The following is a 19,810-nucleotide window of genomic DNA, read 5'->3' on the forward strand; positions in this document are numbered from 1 at the left end:
CTCTCTCAGTAAAGGTTACAGTTTTCAATCTAGACAGTTGATTAAGAAGGAAGGAAGGAAGAAGAAGAGAGGAAGAAAGGAAAAAAAAAAAGGGATGGCCTAGGAAATTGGGAAGGAAGAAGAAAATAGGAAGAAAGAAAAGAAAAAAAGAAAAAAAGAAAAAAAAGAAAGGTGGGGATGGGAAGGAAAGTAAGAAGAAAAGGAGAAAAAAGAGGAAAAAAGAGAAGAAAAGATAAGATAGTTTTAGCAATCTTTAATTAAAATTAAATATTAGAATTTTATTTTTATAATTAAAATTAAATACTAAAATAATTATTTTTTAGTCCGATACAACACAAAACATAGGTTTTCACCATTTTTACAATCCAGCTTTTTAGTCCGACGCAGCATCAAACGTAAGTCAGTACTTAATCCAGCTTAGGCCAATTCGAGCTAATCCAAGACAGTCCCAGGATTTAGTCCAATCCATGACAGTCTGCCGTACCAAACGACCCCAAAAAATTGTCTAAATCCTTTCAGTGGCCTGGAATGGAAAAAAAAGAAAAAAGAAAAAAAAGGAGGATATCGTAACTATGGTAGTAGAATGTCCCACTTGACAGCAGCACAAATATTGAGACTTTGGCCTCCTGGTTTCTCCTCAGTGGCTCATTCAAGTCTCATGGAATTCCTTGTTCTACAATCATTTGTGATCGTGATCATGTTTTCATCAGTGATTTTTGGATGAAATTTTTTGCTTTACAGGATTCTAAGTTGTGCCTGAGTTCCAGATACGATCCACAAACGGATGGGCAAACTGAAGTGGTTAATAGATGCCTGAAAACCTATTTGAGAGGTTTTGTAGTTTTCAGCCTAAGCAATGGCTAAAAAGGTTGCCTTAGGCTGAATGGAGCTACAACACTTCCTATCATTCTTTTGCCAAAACTGCTCCTTGTGAGATTGTTATGGACAACCACCTCCTGCTCTTCTTGTGTATGAATCTTTCTGGAACTACAATGCTTGATGTATTGCACAGAAGCTTACATGCTAGGAATCTGCTCAGGTTTGTTCCATTTCAGCATATGTCCTTATCCAACTATTCATTCCACAAGCTTGCCCCATTTGAAAGTGTTAGCTCAGCTGCCAACACAACCGTATGGACTAAATTACAGGTCTTAAGAAGAACAAATGAATTGCACGTTATGCAGTACGAAGATATGAGTCTCTTTACCGACATGTATCGAGATCCTGCAGCTCATAGCTATACTTCCACCAAACATGCCTTCTTCACCATCAGTCTCAAGGACTGTTAGCCAATGCGAGGTTTGTTTTCAGCACAAAGGTCTCTAATCTGTTTAGTTCAATAGTGATTCTAAGTTTTTTTTTTCTTTCTAATCTGATTATTTCATTGGGACTGCTTGAAGACGCTTGTAAGTTCATTCTGTATCTAGATTTAACTATTTGTGCTAAGTATCTATTTAATTATGTAAACTCTAAGAATTCGATACGAATTTGATTTTCCTTTTCGATTGTATGAAGTAAATAAATGTTAATGCATATGATACCTTTCACTGAACATATTGGAAACTAATAGGTCACACCTGAGAAAAAAATGTTTTCGTTTCAAATACAAATCAATCTCTTATTAAACAGACAAAATAAAAAACAAAAGGAAAAACGGATCAGCTAGCGATACAGACTACAAACTAGGTAGTCTGTACGCTAACTGATCGCTATATGCCAGCCGAATTTCCAATGAGGGTTCATATTCCAATAAAAAATTAAATTCAATCCTGAGGAAACTATTTGGCCATAGACAGGGTTCTGGTTGAAACGCAATCCATATCTGCAAATTGAATCTTCAATTAGAGATGCTTGATGCCCAGCTAACCAACATCAGCAGTAGAACGGCAACACAAGATGAGCAAGTTCCAACTTCAGTATTATAGAATAGACTCTACAGAAGCCTGAGCTACTAGAAGTCCAAGTCAGCTCCTAACTAATCTTATCTGATGTCGAAGAATCCTAAATCCTTACTCTACTATATAAAGACAAGTCTCATACTAGACATTATAAAGAGAAGTGCCATACTGATCCCTCCTCTCTTGCATTTTCATTCAAGGTTTAGTTTTTTTCATCAATAATTGTTATCAGGATAACATCCAATGCAGCTTGCGAAAAACCTTTTTACTTTAATGATGAAATAAATAAATAAATCGACCGGACGACCTAAAAACATCACGAATACCACAGAAAGACACCCCTGCTTTTTCTGCTAAACAGCAATCCATATTTCCATCTGTTTTTATTTTTATTTATTTTTTCTTTCTACCTACCCTGTGACCATTTTTGGTTTGGACCACTGGATCTGGATAATAACACATGTGGTTTGAACCTCTGAGCTTAACATCTGAATCTCCGTGAACAATATCCAACTTCTATCTTTGCATCTGCGCATCTCAGCTTCAATCTGTTGAAAACTATTTATATAGTCAGCCCTTCTCTTTCTGCAGTGTATAAGCGCACACACCCACAAATACACAATAACAGAAACCCATCAAACATAAACTTCTTTTAAATGACAAGAACAACATCAACTATTTGAATTTAACACTTCTCTATCAACACAGTTGAACAAGTTGACAAAAGATAGTCTGGAAGAGAGAAAAGATATAGGAAGACATATATAAATAAAGTAACCGATGAACGTTTTTTTGGTAAAATTTTGGATATACTTTTCTTTCGAAGAATATTATTTGAAAATATTATCTCTCAGATCTCGCCCCAAAAGAATTGCCAAAACATCATTCCAGTATTAAGTCAAGGAACAGAACAACAAATAGCATAGAGAATCATGGATTTCCTCGGAATTGTTTTTAAAATAGAAAATGCACAAGTTTGCAATCCTTAACTTTTAGGAAGTAAAGGTTAATTGTCCTTTTTCCCTTTTGGGTGATGAAAGCTCTATCATTCTCTCTCGTGCAACCATGAATGTATTTGAGAAACCAGTTTATCCAAATTTCATGTCAAAATACTCACATGAAAAGTAGGCCGCAGTACAAGTTTACCTCTCAGGAGTAGTTTTCTAGAGTTTTATCCAAACTGTTCTTAATAATGCTAACCAGTTACCCTGCCAAAAGTAACAGATAGATTTCAAAAATTGTTTCCAAAATATGAAAAAGACGAAGAGAAAAAATAAAACAGATGTTCTTTCAGTAACATTCCAAGAGCATCAGTTCATTTAACGACGCAAAGAAAATACATTAACACTATCACAAAATAGAAAAAGGGAAATCTATTAAATCAGTTGGAATAAGAACAGAAACTCACATTGGGCCCATCAACTGAAGAAACCAGTGTGGCTGACAGTTGACTTTGAGAAAATGTTTCTGGACTTGTCCAGTCATACATGATTATTGCAAGTTGTTTGTTTACTACAACTAGTGCCTTCCCATCATACACACAGGCAGAACCACTTTCAGTCTAGCAATGCAAAGCAGTTGCAGGCTAGTTAGTCAACTTTCATTCAGATTCAACATTACACTTCAATATTAATAATCTCTGCTTGGTAGAGCAGGCTTAACAGCCCAAAAAAACTGTGTTTACATAATATGGCTAAAGGGGGCCTCTTTCATGGTGCTGACCAATATGCCAATCCAACTAGGATAGTTCTCTAGGTTATGTCATTTTCGGAACCAAAAGCATAGCCTGTTTCTAATGCAATATTCGAGCCACTCGAATTTTCCACCAAAGCTTCCTTGCTTCGTTTGTAAACCCTGAACTATAAAGACCATCAAAGACAGCCCGTTGGGTAGCCTTGGGTATTTTCTTCCCATGTCTTAAACATTTCATCATAAGCTTGGATGCCAATCGAAACCTTCCAGCCTTGCAAAGATTGTGCACCAAGGAGGTGTAGGTAAATGAATCTTTAGTCTCCATTGATTTGTACAATTCCATTGCACGATCGATTTGACCAGCTTTACATAAGCCATCAATCATGCAGTTGAGGGCAACCAAGTTTTCATGGAAGCCCATCATTTTCATATAATGTAAATGTTTTTGAGCCCCGCTAATATTACCGGCCTTACACAATCCATCAATTATAATTGTGTGGGTATACTTGTCGCACAGCAGACCTCCATTCTCCATTTCATCCAACAGCTTATAGGCAGCTTCAAACTTACCTTCTCTACAATACATGTTGAGTAAGGTGTTGTAAGCTACTAAATCAAGTTCAACGCCGTTCCTTATTGTCTGTTCCATGCAAGCATTTGCCTCTTCTATCCTCCCAGTCTTAACCAAAGCAGCAACGACTGTGCAGCATGCATAGCCATCAAAAGTATACCCTTTACCCATCATAACTGACATAATCTCAAGCCCTTTGTCATACTTGTTGGACCTAAAGCAGCATTTCATAACTGTAGTGTAGGTTATGAGACTTGGCTCATGGCCTGATTCCCCAAGTTCCTTTAGAATTCTCCTTGCTTGTCTCAATCTGCGTGTCTTGCATAGCCAGTTGATAAGAATATTGTATGTCACCAATTGGGGAACAAATCCATGGCGTTGCAAATTCCTATATAACATAAGGGCATTATCGATGTATCCATTGTTACAAAGGCCATTAATCATTATGTTAAGCGTAGCTGGGTGGGGAGTAAGATTGCTAAGTAAAATATCCTGAAATACTTTGTTGGCTTCATCAGGTTTTCCTAATTTAAAGAAACAATGCATCAGAATGTTGTAGCTCCATAAATTAGGATGTACACCTGCTAGTAACATTTCCTCAAACAAATCCAGGGATCGTGACAATAAGCAATTCTGGGTCGCCCCGGACATCAAAGAATTGTAAGTAATGACATTTGGACTTATCCCAGCTTCTTTCATTCTATGAATAACAGAATAAGCTGCATCTAAGCTAACAAACCGAGAATAGGCACTAACCAAAGTATTGTAAGTTACCACATCTGGAATCAACCCTAATCTTATACCGTCAATTACAATGGCTTCTGCTTTCTCCAATAGCCGGACTTTACAAAATGAAGCTATGCATATGTTCAACAGCTTAGTCGATAATCCACCAACCATCATTTACATCATCACACATAATGACTTCCTACGAGAAACCCAAGCCAAGCCTACAATATCCCAAAATACAATAAACTCGTTTTTTTTTTGTCAGTGAAACAACACAAGAGTGTTATCAAATCAAATGATGTGAATCCCGAAATCCCTAAATTCTAGCTTAGCTGAATCCCTAAATATGAAGTTAGGAACAAAATCAGAAATTAAATGACAACACGAGGAGGCTAGGAGCTCACCAGGTCCCGTGGAGTATGGAGACTACTGACGGAGAAACAAGAAGAAACAGACGAGAGGAGGCTGGACCCTGGAAATGGAGCGGCTGCTGCTGCAACCTGCAAGATGGGGCACTGTCGGGTCGGGTCGGGCTTGGTGCAACCTACTCTACTGGGGGTAAGTTTTAGGGTGGTTTTTTCAACATTTTTTTTATTTAATTTAGAGAATTAAAAATATGGATCCCGTGGATGACATGTGGATACTAAAATAAATACACTAATGACATGACCCAAGAGACTTCTCCAAACGTATCTAGTGCCTGCCTCTCCCTCCATCTCCTACGATCTCATCTCTCTTACCTCTCCTTTTTCCGACGGCTTCTTCTTCCTCACCTCACTTCTCCGACGGCTGCATCTTCCTACCTTTTACTCTCGCATTTCGTTTTCTCAATCCCAAATCCTTGCCCCTTATCTCTCCTCTTCTCACTGTTCCTTCTCAATCTTCAATCTTCGCAACTCAGCTACTACTTCATCAGTCGCTTCTGGTACACCCAAATTCAGCTCCTTTTTCGCTCTCTCTTGCTCTTCTTCAAGACTTGAACGCAAGCACACACGAACGCACATATGTATATGCACTAATTTCTGTGTTCTGCTTCTTCAGTGTACTGTGGCAGCAGAATAACAAAATTGAAAGAGGCAAGCTTTTCTTTCACACTAATGGCAATGTAAGTATCGTTTCATCATTTTTGCTTATTGATTTCTATACATTATTATTTTTGCGACTTATACGTAGTTGTAGTCTTGTGCTGTTGTTCTGTTCGTAGGTTTCGAATTTCTGATAATATGGGTATGATTTTTAATAGATTGTGAGATTTAATGGATCTTCTGGTTGTGCTAATTTCTGAGTGAGGGATTTGGGTTGGTATGTTGGGTTATGAATTTGTTTGGAGGGTGAAGGGGAAAACTATGTATTCACATGTTTAACTCAAATTGTGACAAGGCTGTGGATTTTCTGAAAAAGGTGGTTTCTTCATAAATCAGCACTTCCCTTTGTTTATCTGTTCTATTTATTGCCTATTTTCGCATATCATTCTTTTCCCTTCTGCGTCTTCTAAGCTGACTTTTCATAGTGCACTTACTGAGAATAAAACATTTAAGGATAATTCTTTTTTGCATTTTTTTCAATTTGCAGTGCAGCTGTTTATTAGTGTCTTTTATTTCTTGGCTGGTACTACGTTCTTTTTAATGTTGTTGGTTCTGTTTCTGAGTGCTCTAGTTCTTTACTCAGTGGATATCTTGTCCATTGTTTTGTAGTTTTCCTAAGCTGACTTTTCATAGTGCACTTACTTAGCATAAAACGTTTAAGGATAATTCCTTTTTGCATTTTTTTCAATTTGTAGTGCAGCTGTTGTTGGTTCTGTTTCGGAGTTCTCTAGTTCTTTACTCTGTGGATGTCTTGTCCATTGTTTTGTAGTTTTCCTCTCTCCTTGTTGAAAATGTGGTTCTTATATAATAAATTGAGGTATGGTATCTAGTTAAGAAATTGATCACCTTACAACTATAACAGTGTTGGGTTTTCCAGTCCATCATGAGTTTCCTAAGCTTATGCCTTCTTTTTGTGGTCATCTTGACCAGCTCTGTATTTTATTGTTATATGCAATAAAATTTTGTTCCTTTTTTCTTAAAAAAAATAAAATAATAACTAATAGTCTTGGAGGATATGAATCCTATTCTCAGGTTTTATAAACATGTTATTCAGATTCCTTTATGATTAGAATTCCTAATTGATGAAGCCCACTATTGTGGCTATACAAGGAGATCTGTTGTGCCAGTTCACAACATTTAAACTGAATATCAGGTATTTGATGAAATACTAAATCTATTACCTTGATGCCTTTTTAAATCTATTAACTGGTGCTTCATTTCGTCTTTTGGATCTAGACATGCTTCTTCTATACTCTAAAATAATTGGAAGTATGGAATGAGAGAAAGAAAAACCATTACATAAGAGAAAAGGCATAAGAATAATGGAAATAGTTTCTAGAAAGAAAAAGAATTATAGAAGATGCATACAAAGACTCTGAAGCTTCTACCTTTAGTACTGAACCTTTCTCAGCTTCACCCATTTGTGGGGAGGAAAATTGGGTGGAGAGGGAGTTGGCTGGTGATATAGAACAGTAGAAGGAACGTAGGTGCTGCTGATTTTATTTTATTTTAAATAAATTTTACAGACTCATTTTTAAAGCTGTCCAATTTTTTTAAAATGAACTTGCTCTATTTTAATATTTGTATGCAGATTTTTGTTCTTTTGGGGTTTTCGAAGTTTTCCAAAGGGTAGTTTTGACTTCAAATTCATAAAAGTGTAAAATGATACGCGAGTCAGTTGCTGTGCATTTACTCAACATGATTTTTATTTTAGAATGGTCCGCGTTTTTACAAGCACATTTGAAATTGTGTTATTGGTTACTTACATTTTTTTGTTTTGTTTTTTCTTTCCTAATATGTTATGATTTTGATTTTGTGTGTGCTTGTTAAGTTGATGCTCCATTAAGTAGATTTTTCGACCAAAGAAAATTTAAGTGGATTTTCAGTTATTATGGTAGCATGCTTTTATTTTGTTTTGTTTTCTCATGGTACTGCTTTTTTTGCATGTCAGTGGATCTAACAATAACAAGGTCTACAATAACTCTACATTGGAGCAATAATTAGCTTAAAGTCTCATCAGAAGCTACAATGAATGAGATATGAAGTTGGATGTTTTTGTCTTCATCGGGTGTCTTTACCAGCCTCTTCTCTGACACCAAGGCATTGTATTATGCTTGGAGGGTTAACTTCCTTTTACAGCTGGAACAAAAGCCTTTATTAGCTGCCATTTTCCTATTGGAATGGTAGTTCTTGTCTTACGTTTCGTATAGTTGCACAATGGATGACCTCATTAGCTTGGATGTCGGAACTATACCAAAGTAAAGTGGTGCAATAACTCAAAGCACAAACTGCACTCTTGAACTAAAAGCCAACTGACTTGATGGGTAAGGAAAACTTATCGGAAGCTAGCATCGGAGCTAGTGAGGAAGGTGACTCACCTGGACAGAGTGATTCTTTAGGTACTCACTCACGCCATAGTCTTGACAATGAGGCCGGCTTATCAACTTGTCGCGTGTGCCAATGTGCTGAATCTGACAAAAGGGGAGATGCAGCTTTAGAGTTTTTGGGTATCACTCCTCCTACACAAGAAACATGTATAAGCCATGGGCAAGTAAAGCCTGATAGCAGGGTAGCCCTTAAAGATGCTGAAGGTGATATGTATGTCAAGAAAAATGCTGGAAAAGAATCTGGGTTTTTGGAGTTTATAAGCCCTGATGGAGAGGTTTTCATTTGTGGTGCTGATTTAGAGACAGGTTCATGTCACCATGAAGACACATTAGTTGAGCTTGGTTGCTCTTGCAAAAATGACCTTGCTTTGGTACACTATGCGTGTGCACTCAAATGGTTTATCAACCATGGGTCCACTGTTTGTGAAATCTGTGGACGTCTAGCAAAAAATATCAGAATTTCAGACTTCAAAAAGGTTATGATTTCCTTGAAGGAGTATGAAATATTGAGGGAAAGAACAGCTAGGGGGGAACCGGATGCCACACAGGTTAATACAAGTACAGGTATAGATCCTGATGCTGTAGCTGCTATCAGAAGGCAAAGACTGAGTGAGATTTCACTATGGTTTACCCCGCATAATAATAGTAACAATAATAACAATACAAGTACCAATTCTGTTTCAATTTCACAAGCTGTATCAGAACAACCTCAGAATACTGTTGTTGCCCCTGCTGAAAATCCTGCAACCAAGTGGGCTGTGGAAGGTACCGGGATTCTGCTTGCTACAGGGCTGCTTACTGTTACTCTTGCATGGCTTATAGCTCCTCGTGTTGGGAAGGTATGTCAAAATTGGTGTCATTCAGCTTATTAAAAAAAGGGTACAGATTGGAAAATATTTCTTCAACATCCTGCAAGTTTTGTGGGGAAACTTAATTTATTTGTCTATTGACTTATCTTTACATGCTGGTAAAATTCAAAACTTTTCACAAACATGAGCTGACTGACCTTCCAAATTGCATGCGAGGGACCAGAAGGAGAAAGATTTAATACTCCCATCACTTTTCTTCTGCCACAGTATGCATGACTTTTGAAGCTAAAAATGGATCTTTGCTATAATCCCCATGCACTCCATCTTTTCTTCTCTGGTTCTTTTTTCCTTTCTGTCTCCTTCGATGACCCATCATCTGGATTAAGAAGTCCAACCACCTCCTTGTCACCTAACACCTGCTTGTTCCACTATTTCAAGTCCTTTTGAGAGCTTGAAGCTTGTTTTCGAAAACAAAGGCATGGTTAAAGCACAAGATTATAACCCCCTCTGTGAACCTCTGATCTCTCCACAAAACCTTAAGAGTTAATTCACATATTCAATCAAATTAAATTGTGCCTTACCCTTGTGTAAGCCCCCACAATCTAACAAGTGTGGCCAGTGATTTGAAATGGTTGTTCGAAGCAAGCTTATCGAAACATCTGGGAAGGGCTCCTTGTCCATAGAAAATAAAGGATTCACTCTTAACATTGACAGTAACTCTTGATTATTGGACCTTGTGTAATCAACTCCCACTAGCAGCACATACATCAGAGCGCTGAACTCCACGAAATTCCCTAACTTTTTGACTGAAATCTGATCAGCTAATATCCCCTCGCATCCCCCAAGCTTCATAACATATTTCTCTAGACAGAACATATAAAGAAACCCAACCATCCAAACATTGAAGTATACATTAGATTGATAACCTACTCTCATGTCCTTCACCTTCCTAAACATCCTCATACCCAATGAAGTAAAGGGCCCTTGCTTGCCAATACCTGACATGTAATTCAGAAAAACAACTTTCCTATAAACTCTGTATGAAAGGACGAAAGATGTACTCACCTTAATTTTTGAAAGCGGACAACATCAACATGCCAACCCTTTTACCAAATTTTTAATAATCAAAGTGTTTCGTAGGTCATTCACATTTTGGACATGTGAAGATAAAGTTCTTGTCTTCATCTCGAATCAAAGCATGGGATTTGAATCAACATCCTCATATTTGCCTATTGAGGCCATTTTTTTATCACATCAAGTTATGCAATGCTTTTCTGTCCTATATTTCTGATGAACTCTAGTTGGGTGTGCAGAAAACTGCCAGCAGCGGTCTTCATATTCTCCTGGGAGGAATTTGTGCTTTAACAGTAGTGGTTTTCTTCCGCTTTGTAAGTAACTTATATCTCTCCTTCATTTATCATGCGTGTTTACATTGTATTTGATTGATTTTCATTGGCTCATACTATGGCTACATTAGGATTTAATATGGTTGGGTTAATTCAATGTTTTCCAGTATATATGATTTTATTAATTAATGGATATTCATGGAGATACTGATGTAGAACAACCAACGAGAAAGGATCTTAGAAGATAAAAGGAATTAGGTTCAAGAGAAGAGGAATAAATTGACAGAACAAGGGGAGAATTAGAAACAGAACTTATAGATCTTTGAAGAGAAGACACAGGGAGGGATACTTAAGGAGAAAATCTGTTTTTCAGTCATTTAAGTCTGCCTCAATTGAATTACAAAGCATGCATTTATAATGACCTAATTTTGGTAGAAACAGGAAAGTAATAAGAACTGGAAGCTAACAAATAGTTTAGGAAACTCAATTAGAATAACCCTATTTCAACTCTCTAACTCATTCTGCATTTGATACCATAAGCTAAGGGTGTGGGAGAGTTGGTTGAGAGATTTATATAAAATTTTATATATAAAAAAGGCTTAATTATCGATGTGCCCCCCTGTGCTTCACCGAAAATCTCACTTTGCCCCCCTACACTTCAAACTGAGTCAATATGCCTCATGTGCTTTATTTTTGTGTCCCCCGTTACCCCCCTTCCGTCAGTTTGGTCAGTAAAACTGTTAACTTGCTTACGTGGCATGAGTATTTTAGATATTTTAGTTTTAAAAAATTTTCAAATTTTAAATTAAATTTTTAAAAAACTGTTTAAAACATTTTAATAATTAGAAAGTTCTTTTAAAAAAAATTTAAAGCCCTTGGTACCCGAATAGCCCCACCACCACAACAACCCAACCCGTCTCCACTGCCACTCGCTGCCCTCAACCTATGGCCACCACTCCACCATTGTTCAAATATGATACCCCACCCAGGTGATGCACCCACCCCAAACCATTAATAACAATCAATCCCAACCCACCTAGCCACTTTCAACCCCAGCCATACTCACCCCGAGCTGACACCCCAAATCCACAGCCAACCTCACAAATCCAATCTGCCACAAGCTGTAGCCATCCCAACAAATTACCCGAACGCCAATACCCCAAGGCGCAAGAACTTCTATTATCTTCTCCAACTGGGTTTGATTTGATTTCATGCTTGTCATTTTCACATATTCTCTGTGCAGCCATGAGGGTTATGCGATTGGAGTTTACAAACATTAAACTCATTTTGAAGAAATTTATTTTGTTTATTATTTTTTTACCATGGCGGAGGAGAAATCAGGATGGCAAGATGGGGAGGGAATGGTAAGCATGGGTTGGGGGTGGTTGTTGGCGATGGGGAAGGATTGGGTTGTGGTGGTGGGGTTCTATTCGGGTGCTGGGGGATTTATTTTTTCCCTCTTTTCTAATTTATTTTATTATTAAAATGTTTTTAAACTGTTTTAAAATTTTGAGAATTTTTAATAGTTAAAATTACTAAAATACCCATACCACGTCAGCAAGTTAACGATTTTAGTGACCAAACTAACGGAATGAGGTAACGGGGAATGCAAAAATAAAGCACAAGGGGCATATTGACTCAGTCTGAAGTGTAAGGGGCAAAGTGAGATTTTCGGTGAAGCACAGGGGGCATATCGATAATTAAGCCTAAAAAAATTATATTCACAAATTTGAGTAAGATAAATATAAAAATGCTTTCTTGGTAAAGTACTCTCCTTAATTGAACCGCACCACTATAAAATAAAGAAAATCACAAATTTGATTTTCACAGTAAACTCATAAAATATAAAAGGCTATAATCAAGGTTGCTGCACTTTGTGTGCATGTGTGTCTGGATGCCCTTTAGTTTACATAGATAGGATTGCAGATGACCTGTTGATTGATAATGATTTTCTCTTTGGATTTTATTTTGTATGCACGCATGCATAAATGCATGTCCTAAATGTTAGCAGTAGCAAACTGAAAACAACTTTGCCAACTTCCTTTGGCAACCTGAAACTATTATGTACCTACTCAAGAGAAAAGAATGAAATAATATGCTCAAGATATGCTGCACCTTTGTTCTGTTCTCTGAAACTGTAAGTAGACTGACTGTTATTTTATCTTTTGCGTGAGGGGAGATGGTTGGTGGGTGGGATGTTGGTTTATGTTGTTTCATCTCCATCCTGTATTCTTTATCTTATTGTATAAATTTTTAGTACCTTGAAATAGAAGACGACCAAGCCAGCAATTGCTGGGATGCAAAATTGTGGGCGGCTTTTAATTGATTTAAGACATTTAGTTCGCAGATTGGAAGTTTGGTTACTCCATTCTGTTTCAACTAAAGAGATGTATTAAGAGAAGTTTTTCTATGAACAAGCTTTGAGGAAATTTTGATTATACACACGAATTCGAGTGCAGTCATAATTTTAACTCACGAGTATTAAGTATGGACCGAATGACAATGAGATGTATAAATCACCATAATAATCTTCTATTTGTTTCCTATATAAAAACAATAATAATATTTTTTCTTTTAAATGTGACAGTTTGTGCTCACCAGAATCAAGTATGGACCTGCTCGCTACTGGGCAATATTATTCGTCTTTTGGTTTCTTGTCTTTGGTATTTGGGCTTCACGGACACACAGTTCTCATACAACATGATTTATATATATATATATATATATATAGTTTATGCATATAAATCCATTATTTTTTTCTTCTTGCAAAGAAACTCTACAGAACTTCATTTATATTTCAGAGATTATTTGGTTGGCTGCCATCGATGGGAAAGTGTGGGTGAGCTATAGATGTATTAAATGCACTGTAGGATGTGAATATACTGTGTATTTTCCCTTTTCAAGAAGAAGATATTTGCAATCACATGATGTGGCCAACAACCAACAACCAAAAAAGGGGGTTGCATGATATAATTGGCAGCATTTTTATGGTTTTTATTCCTTTCGAAATTCATGTTACATGTTAATGGGTCATTATACCTCAGTTCATGGATTATGCTCTTCTTTTGAATAAAATCATTCAGGAAAATTCACAGATTGATGAGCATGGAATTTTTGTGCTAATCCGATATACGGTGGGCATTTCCATTGATTTAAATTGGCTGAACTGGATCAACCAGTACAGTTTGATATGTGTCTTTCTTTTTTCCAAAAATCTGGCGTTAAATCAAACGCGATCTAGTCTATGATTTAGAATTTGGCGTTAAATTGAAAGTTGTACTCAGTTGAGGGGATTGTTGGCTCAACGTCGGTATCTAGAAAGGACATACCGACATGGTCGGTGCAGGGATTAGGGTCTGATCCGGTTTGGTCGCCCAACCTTACTTACATATTTTTTAAAGCAAAAAGGAAGAAAAAATACACTTTATTACATGCAGTGTAGTTTATTTTTTGGGTTTGTACTACCAACCCAAGTAGCTGACAACTTTTTTAATCACCCCAAAACCTTCAACATACTTCACGAGCACATAGGTTCAACAGAAAATATAACTGCAGGACCAACGGTATTAAAGTGAAAGTGGAGTTGAGGGGCTAGCATAACCAATAATTGAGTTAGACAACCAGGGGTCGTTTGGTACACAGGCTTGGCTTGGACTGGATTGGACTAAATTTAGTACCATGTTTGTTTCATTTAATTCTAGTCTTAGATGGGATTGCTAATACCGGGCCCACCAAAAATACCTCACTAAGAGGGGACTACTAAACCCATGTAGAAAGGGAGGATTAGCTAGTCCTATGTTCACCAATATATAAGATGCATATATTATATTGTAATATTAATAACATATATTATTATTATTATTATTACATACACATATACTATAATGTACATATATACATGTATATACACATATACATGTATATATATAAATACATATATACATATATAATATATATATATATAAATACATATAGATATATACACATATATTATTATTATAATATACTCATATACACATACATATTAATATTATAATAATACATACATGTATACATGTATATATGTAATATATACTAGCCTTTCTGCACGCGCTTCTGCGCTTGCGAGAGGTTTTTTAAAAAAAATAAGTAAATTTATTTTAGAATTAAAAAAGATAATGGGTAGTTGTGTTCCATAAAAAAAGGATACATTATCTGTTTTTTCTTTTTCTTTTAATTTTTTTAAATATGAAAAAGTATGAATTTACCATATTATCTTCATTTAATTAATAATTTGAATTCTTAATGTTTGCATTAACCAAGGGCATTTTCTGGTATTTTGAATGTTTCACCATTCTCTGCCTTTTGCTTTATATATATAGATTATATTATATATTAATGTACATATATACACGTATATACATATATATATATAAACACATATATACATATATAATATATAAATACATATAGATATATACACGTATATTATTATTATAATATACTCATATACACATACATATTAATATTATAATAATAGCATACATGTATATATGTAATATATATAAGTATATATACATATCAGAGAGCTTCCATTGAGGGATCCCTCAAATAAGCTTATTTGAGGGACACCTCTTGTAGGCCCCACTCCGGATTGTATTTCACTAATCCAAACCGTCTATTTTGTAGATACTCATTCAAAGATCATCTCTACAAAAAATCACTTGAATCCGATATCATGTGACCACTCAATTGATACATATATATGTATATGTATTATACCCATGTATATATTATAATATATAGATACACCTATATACACATATATTATATACATGTATATACGTATATATATGTATATTATAATATATAATATATATACATATATTATATATACATATGTATTTTATAATATATATAATGTATATGTATATATAAATACATATATAATATACATATATACACGTATATACATGTATATTATTATTATTATAACATACCCATATATATTATATATTATATTATACATACATATATATAAATATATGTATATGTATTATACCCATGTATATTATAATATACATAGATACACCTATATACACTTATATATATGTATGTACGTTTATATTATTTAAAATATATAATATTATTATAATATACTTATATACATGTATATATATATATTATATGTATGTATATATACATATATATATATATTATAAAATACATATATACATATATATAGATATTTTTGAAAAAATAAAAAAAATTCTAGTCCTAGTCCAAGCATACACCAAACGCAGGATAAGTGTTATCCAACTTAGACCAAGCCAAGCCAAGCCAAACCAATCCCTAAACATAGTCCATGCCAAGGCAGTCCTGTGTACCAAACGAGCCCCCAAAGTATTGATTGGGCCTAAATTCAGCGACCATTGCTCTAAAAATCCTTGTTTATAATTTGGAAAATTACATGTGAACGAACAATGATATTTCTAAATTTGAGATTTAAAAAAAACAATGATATTTTAAAATCGAATACTGCGGACTATTTACATGAAATATTGACATTCGCTAGCTGAGAGTGGAAGGGCCCCTGATCTTTATACATTTTGATACTAACATTAAAACAAATGCAGATAATTAGTCGCCGCATTATGAAAGTACCAGAAAATATTACCAGTGCAGACAGATTTACCTTCTACATATCTTACTTAATTTCCTACCAACTAAGGACATACGTGTGCCCAGGTGTTGTGTTCATTATAATTGACTATGTAATAGTGCGTGGAAAAGGGATAAAGAAAAGGAAAACCCGACTTAGCGATTTCTCGATGACTTTGACAGATTGGATTGGATTGAATTGGAATTAAAAATATATGAAAACCAATATAATCAGTTGAAGGATTTCCCACTTCCAACAAATCCAGTTGAGTTGATTTCGTAATGTTATGCATCTTATAAGCATTTGAAACAATAGACCAAACTATAAATGACCTAAGCCTTTTTATGCTTGTGCACATTTTAAAACCAAAACATTTTTGTTTTAAACTTTGAATCTTCCTGAAAAAAATGACCATCCAATTTGATCCTAGCCAAACGACATTGGATTCAATTGCATTCCAAACTTATAACAACACGCCAACATTAGCTTCAATTGAGTTTTGCCCAAATTTAACAGTTTCAAATTGCTTGACACCCCTAAATTAACTTTCTCTATCTCTCTAAACTTTCATCTTACATGTTTCTATTTATCTTTGAATTCATCTATCCCTTTCTCTCACTTTCTCCCAATCATAATTCTCTCTTCTGCGTCCTTTAAATTCCCACATTGTCCTGCATTAACTGTTTACTGAAGACTCATGGATTGCACACATGATGGTGGATTGTTTCACAGATTTATTTACTATTGTAAGTTCTCTAATAAGGAAATAATAACCAAGAACTAGAACCATCACGAAGGTATTTCTTTAAAGACATCCAAATTATAGAAATCAGTTCAATGTCCTAGTACCTTAACCCAATCAAGAATGTCAACAACTGACCAATTTGAGGGCCTTTATATCCTGAAGCAATCAAAGAGAGAAACAATGCTATGCAGTAGAAAACAATATATCACAGTGATATTTGTCAATCAGACTTCCAGTCAAAAGCCTATGGGAACACTACGAAAACAGTGGCACATATCACCATTATAAACCAATACCAAAAGACTTTGGCCGAGATTTGTTCTTACTTGACAACTTCATCAGTTTTGCATGTTCTTCTTCCTCTTCCTGCTTTTTTCTCCTTGCAGCCTCTTCTTTCTGTCTCTGAATCAGCTCCAACTCTCGATACCGTTCCTCTTCTTTGCTCTGCTGTTCCAAAGCTTCTCTTCTCTGAGCCTCTTCCACCCTCCTCCGATTCTCCTCCAGCATCTTATCAAGCTCTTCTCTCTCTTTCCGAGCTTGTTCCTGAGTGATGTAGGGAACCATATCAAAGGATCATATAGATCACAAAAATGATAACATAACATGTAAAATATATATATATATATATATATGAGTGCATATGTATTAGTAAATGCACGTGGTTTAATCATATGCACAGCACAAGAAACCATCAGCTATGACAACAAAAGGTAGAGAAACAGTGATTGAACTAGACGCAACCTAACTGAGAGAATGCGACCGCATTGACGACAACGCCGATGATATTTAATCCAGTTTACTCATTAAACAGTCACTATTCTAGGGCAAAAATTACCAAAGCTAAGATGGAATGCCACTTGTACTTGTAGCATGGGGCTCATCATAGGCAGGTGATTATTGACCTGAACAGCCATCTTGATTAATAAATTCATATTTGTCAACCATCTTTGGTAACATGTGCAATTTGGTCTTCATAATCTTCTTTTTTCATGTTCTAGTGAAGCACATTTGTTCCTTCATTAAAAACAAAGACCAGTTTTAAATTGGTTTTTGTTTTAATTTTGTTTCACATTTCTCCACCCCTCTCAACTCCTTCACCCATCTACTCTTTCACATCTTCCTTTGCTCCATTTCCTCAATTGAAAAAAAAAAAAAAAACAGAACAAAACAAAAGGACTACTAATGCGACTAACTCAAAAAAAAAAATTCAATCAGTGATCAAACCTCAAACAAATATTGCAATAAACACATTCACTTGACTTCATTTCGTGTTCGTATATCAACCCAGATGAAAGGGATAAGATAATGGTCAGAAGCCAAGTTGCTTACTTCTTTCTGTCTTGCTTCAACAAGAGCAGCTTCCTTTTCTTTTTCAAGTTGAGCTTTAACATCATCAAACAATTTCTTCTGACCTTCTTTTATACGCCTCTCGATTTCTAACTTAACTTCATTAGAAGACAACCTCTCCTCCACATTCTTCCGAATCGCTTCCTCAAGTCTCATTGCAGTCTCTTCTTCTAACTGTTTGAGTTCTGCCTCCTGTTGACGCCTGACAGATAATGGCACATTCAAAAGACTTAATATACAGACCATAGAAGAAAAATGTGAGCAGCAAACAAAATTCTCATCAAATCATTGTAACATGATCATACTCATATATTATACACTACCACAGAAAGCATGCCTGACCAGTCACTAAGACACTAACAATTGTTTATGGATTAGAAAATGCTGGGCAGTAAATAAAGTTACCTGATTTTTTCTTCCTCCTCTTTCTTGAGTTTATCAGCACCATTTTTGCGTTCAGTTGAGGTTAGACGGGGCCCTGGAGACTTGGGTAAAGGAGGAGGAGACAAAGAGCTACTTCTACTCCTACTCCTGCTTCTGTGTCGTCTATGTCGTCTGGGTGTCGGCGAACGACTCTTGCGCCGCCTGTAACTTGGCGAACGACTTCTCCGGCGACGTGGGGAGCCACTAGAACGATTTCTTCTATGTTTCCCAACAACATTTGCGATTACGAACAACCAAATTTAATTTAATCCAATTCAACCCAATTTATTCCCTCTCCGGCGACGTGAGATACTTAAAAATGGGAAATTTGAGAACTGACCTGGAGTAGGGTGAACGGCTTCGATCTCTGCGGCTTCTCCCTCTGCTGTAGGATGGCGACCTTGATATGCTCCGTCCCATTTCTCCCTTTATTTCTTTGTTTTTCTCTTTTTCTTTTTATTGTCATGGCTCTTCTTAGTGAAAAAGCCCCAACTCTCAAACAAACCCAAAAAATTTTCAAAAAGACCAAAAAAACCCCTTCTCTTTAGCACCAAATATATCGAAGTCCTAGGGCTCTTTCCTATGCTCAATCTAGGTAAATACTATCCATAAACCACTTTGTGGGTGTATACTGGTGAAAATCTAATTTTACGTTCTTCCAGAGAAGGGGGATTGAGAAAAAATCTCAATACTCTGATTTAGCTTTCAGTCAATGAAACTTCATTTGTTCATATACTTTCTCTTATTACACTCTCTTACTCCAACCGTGTTAATACCTCCTACCACCATTAATATTTAGTCATAACAATTTCAGCAACATAAGCAATTAAGTAAGTCTTTTTCTCTTTTATTTTTAGTTTTCTTAGTAGACTTCTTGTCCAAAACAAGGAAACACTTTTTATAATTATGTTATTATCTTGCTAAACTAACGATCAATACTTTGTTTGAGCACTTAGTCATGTTTGATCATTGCCATAACAATAACTGGATGTCTGTCAAGAAACCTCTGAGTTCTGCTCCATAGCCCTTTCACTTGGCGTCTTTGCAGTTTCATGTTCTAGTTCCATGTTCTAAGCATGATGTCTGGTTGTTATTTTGGCCTTTAGAAACCTTAATCGAGACCTGCACAAAATATGG

General features: G+C 35.7%; 3 protein-coding genes across 10 annotated transcripts; 1 reads left to right on the forward strand and 2 right to left on the reverse strand.

The window, feature by feature from the left end:
- LOC18781023 (pentatricopeptide repeat-containing protein At5g46680) lies at positions 1,579 to 5,507 on the reverse strand. Of its 8 annotated transcripts, none has more exons than XM_020561716.1 (3): positions 5,295 to 5,507; positions 3,307 to 5,111; positions 1,579 to 3,106 (listed from the first exon to the last, which is right to left on the reverse strand). In XM_020561716.1, exon 2 carries the CDS (start codon positions 5,062 to 5,064, stop codon positions 3,691 to 3,693), a length of 1,374 nt encoding a protein of 457 aa, XP_020417305.1. In that variant the 5' UTR covers positions 5,065 to 5,111; positions 5,295 to 5,507; the 3' UTR covers positions 1,579 to 3,106; positions 3,307 to 3,690. The 8 variants fall into 8 exon arrangements, with proteins under 8 accessions (XP_020417305.1, XP_020417309.1, XP_020417311.1 ...); XM_020561720.1 differs by lacking the exon at positions 5,295 to 5,507 and having other exon boundaries at positions 1,579 to 2,446; positions 3,045 to 3,106; positions 3,307 to 5,288; XM_020561722.1 differs by lacking the exon at positions 5,295 to 5,507 and having other exon boundaries at positions 1,579 to 2,456; positions 3,045 to 3,106; positions 3,307 to 5,288.
- Positions 5,574 to 13,611, forward strand: LOC18778402. Its single transcript, XM_007211406.2, has 5 exons — positions 5,574 to 5,815; positions 5,932 to 5,995; positions 7,927 to 9,201; positions 10,485 to 10,559; positions 13,105 to 13,611. The coding sequence occupies exons 3-5, from the start codon at positions 8,296 to 8,298 to the stop codon at positions 13,219 to 13,221; spliced, it is 1,098 nt and encodes a 365-aa protein (XP_007211468.1). The 5' UTR covers positions 5,574 to 5,815; positions 5,932 to 5,995; positions 7,927 to 8,295; the 3' UTR covers positions 13,222 to 13,611.
- Positions 16,929 to 19,150, reverse strand: LOC18778270 (uncharacterized protein At1g10890). Its single transcript, XM_007211803.2, has 4 exons — positions 19,014 to 19,150; positions 18,656 to 18,892; positions 18,233 to 18,452; positions 16,929 to 17,446 (listed from the first exon to the last, which is right to left on the reverse strand). The coding sequence occupies exons 1-4, from the start codon at positions 19,091 to 19,093 to the stop codon at positions 17,186 to 17,188; spliced, it is 798 nt and encodes a 265-aa protein (XP_007211865.1). The 5' UTR covers positions 19,094 to 19,150; the 3' UTR covers positions 16,929 to 17,185.

This window comes from Prunus persica, chromosome G4, assembly GCF_000346465.2.
Source record: "Prunus persica cultivar Lovell chromosome G4, Prunus_persica_NCBIv2, whole genome shotgun sequence".
NCBI lineage: Eukaryota > Viridiplantae > Streptophyta > Magnoliopsida > Rosales > Rosaceae > Prunus > Prunus persica.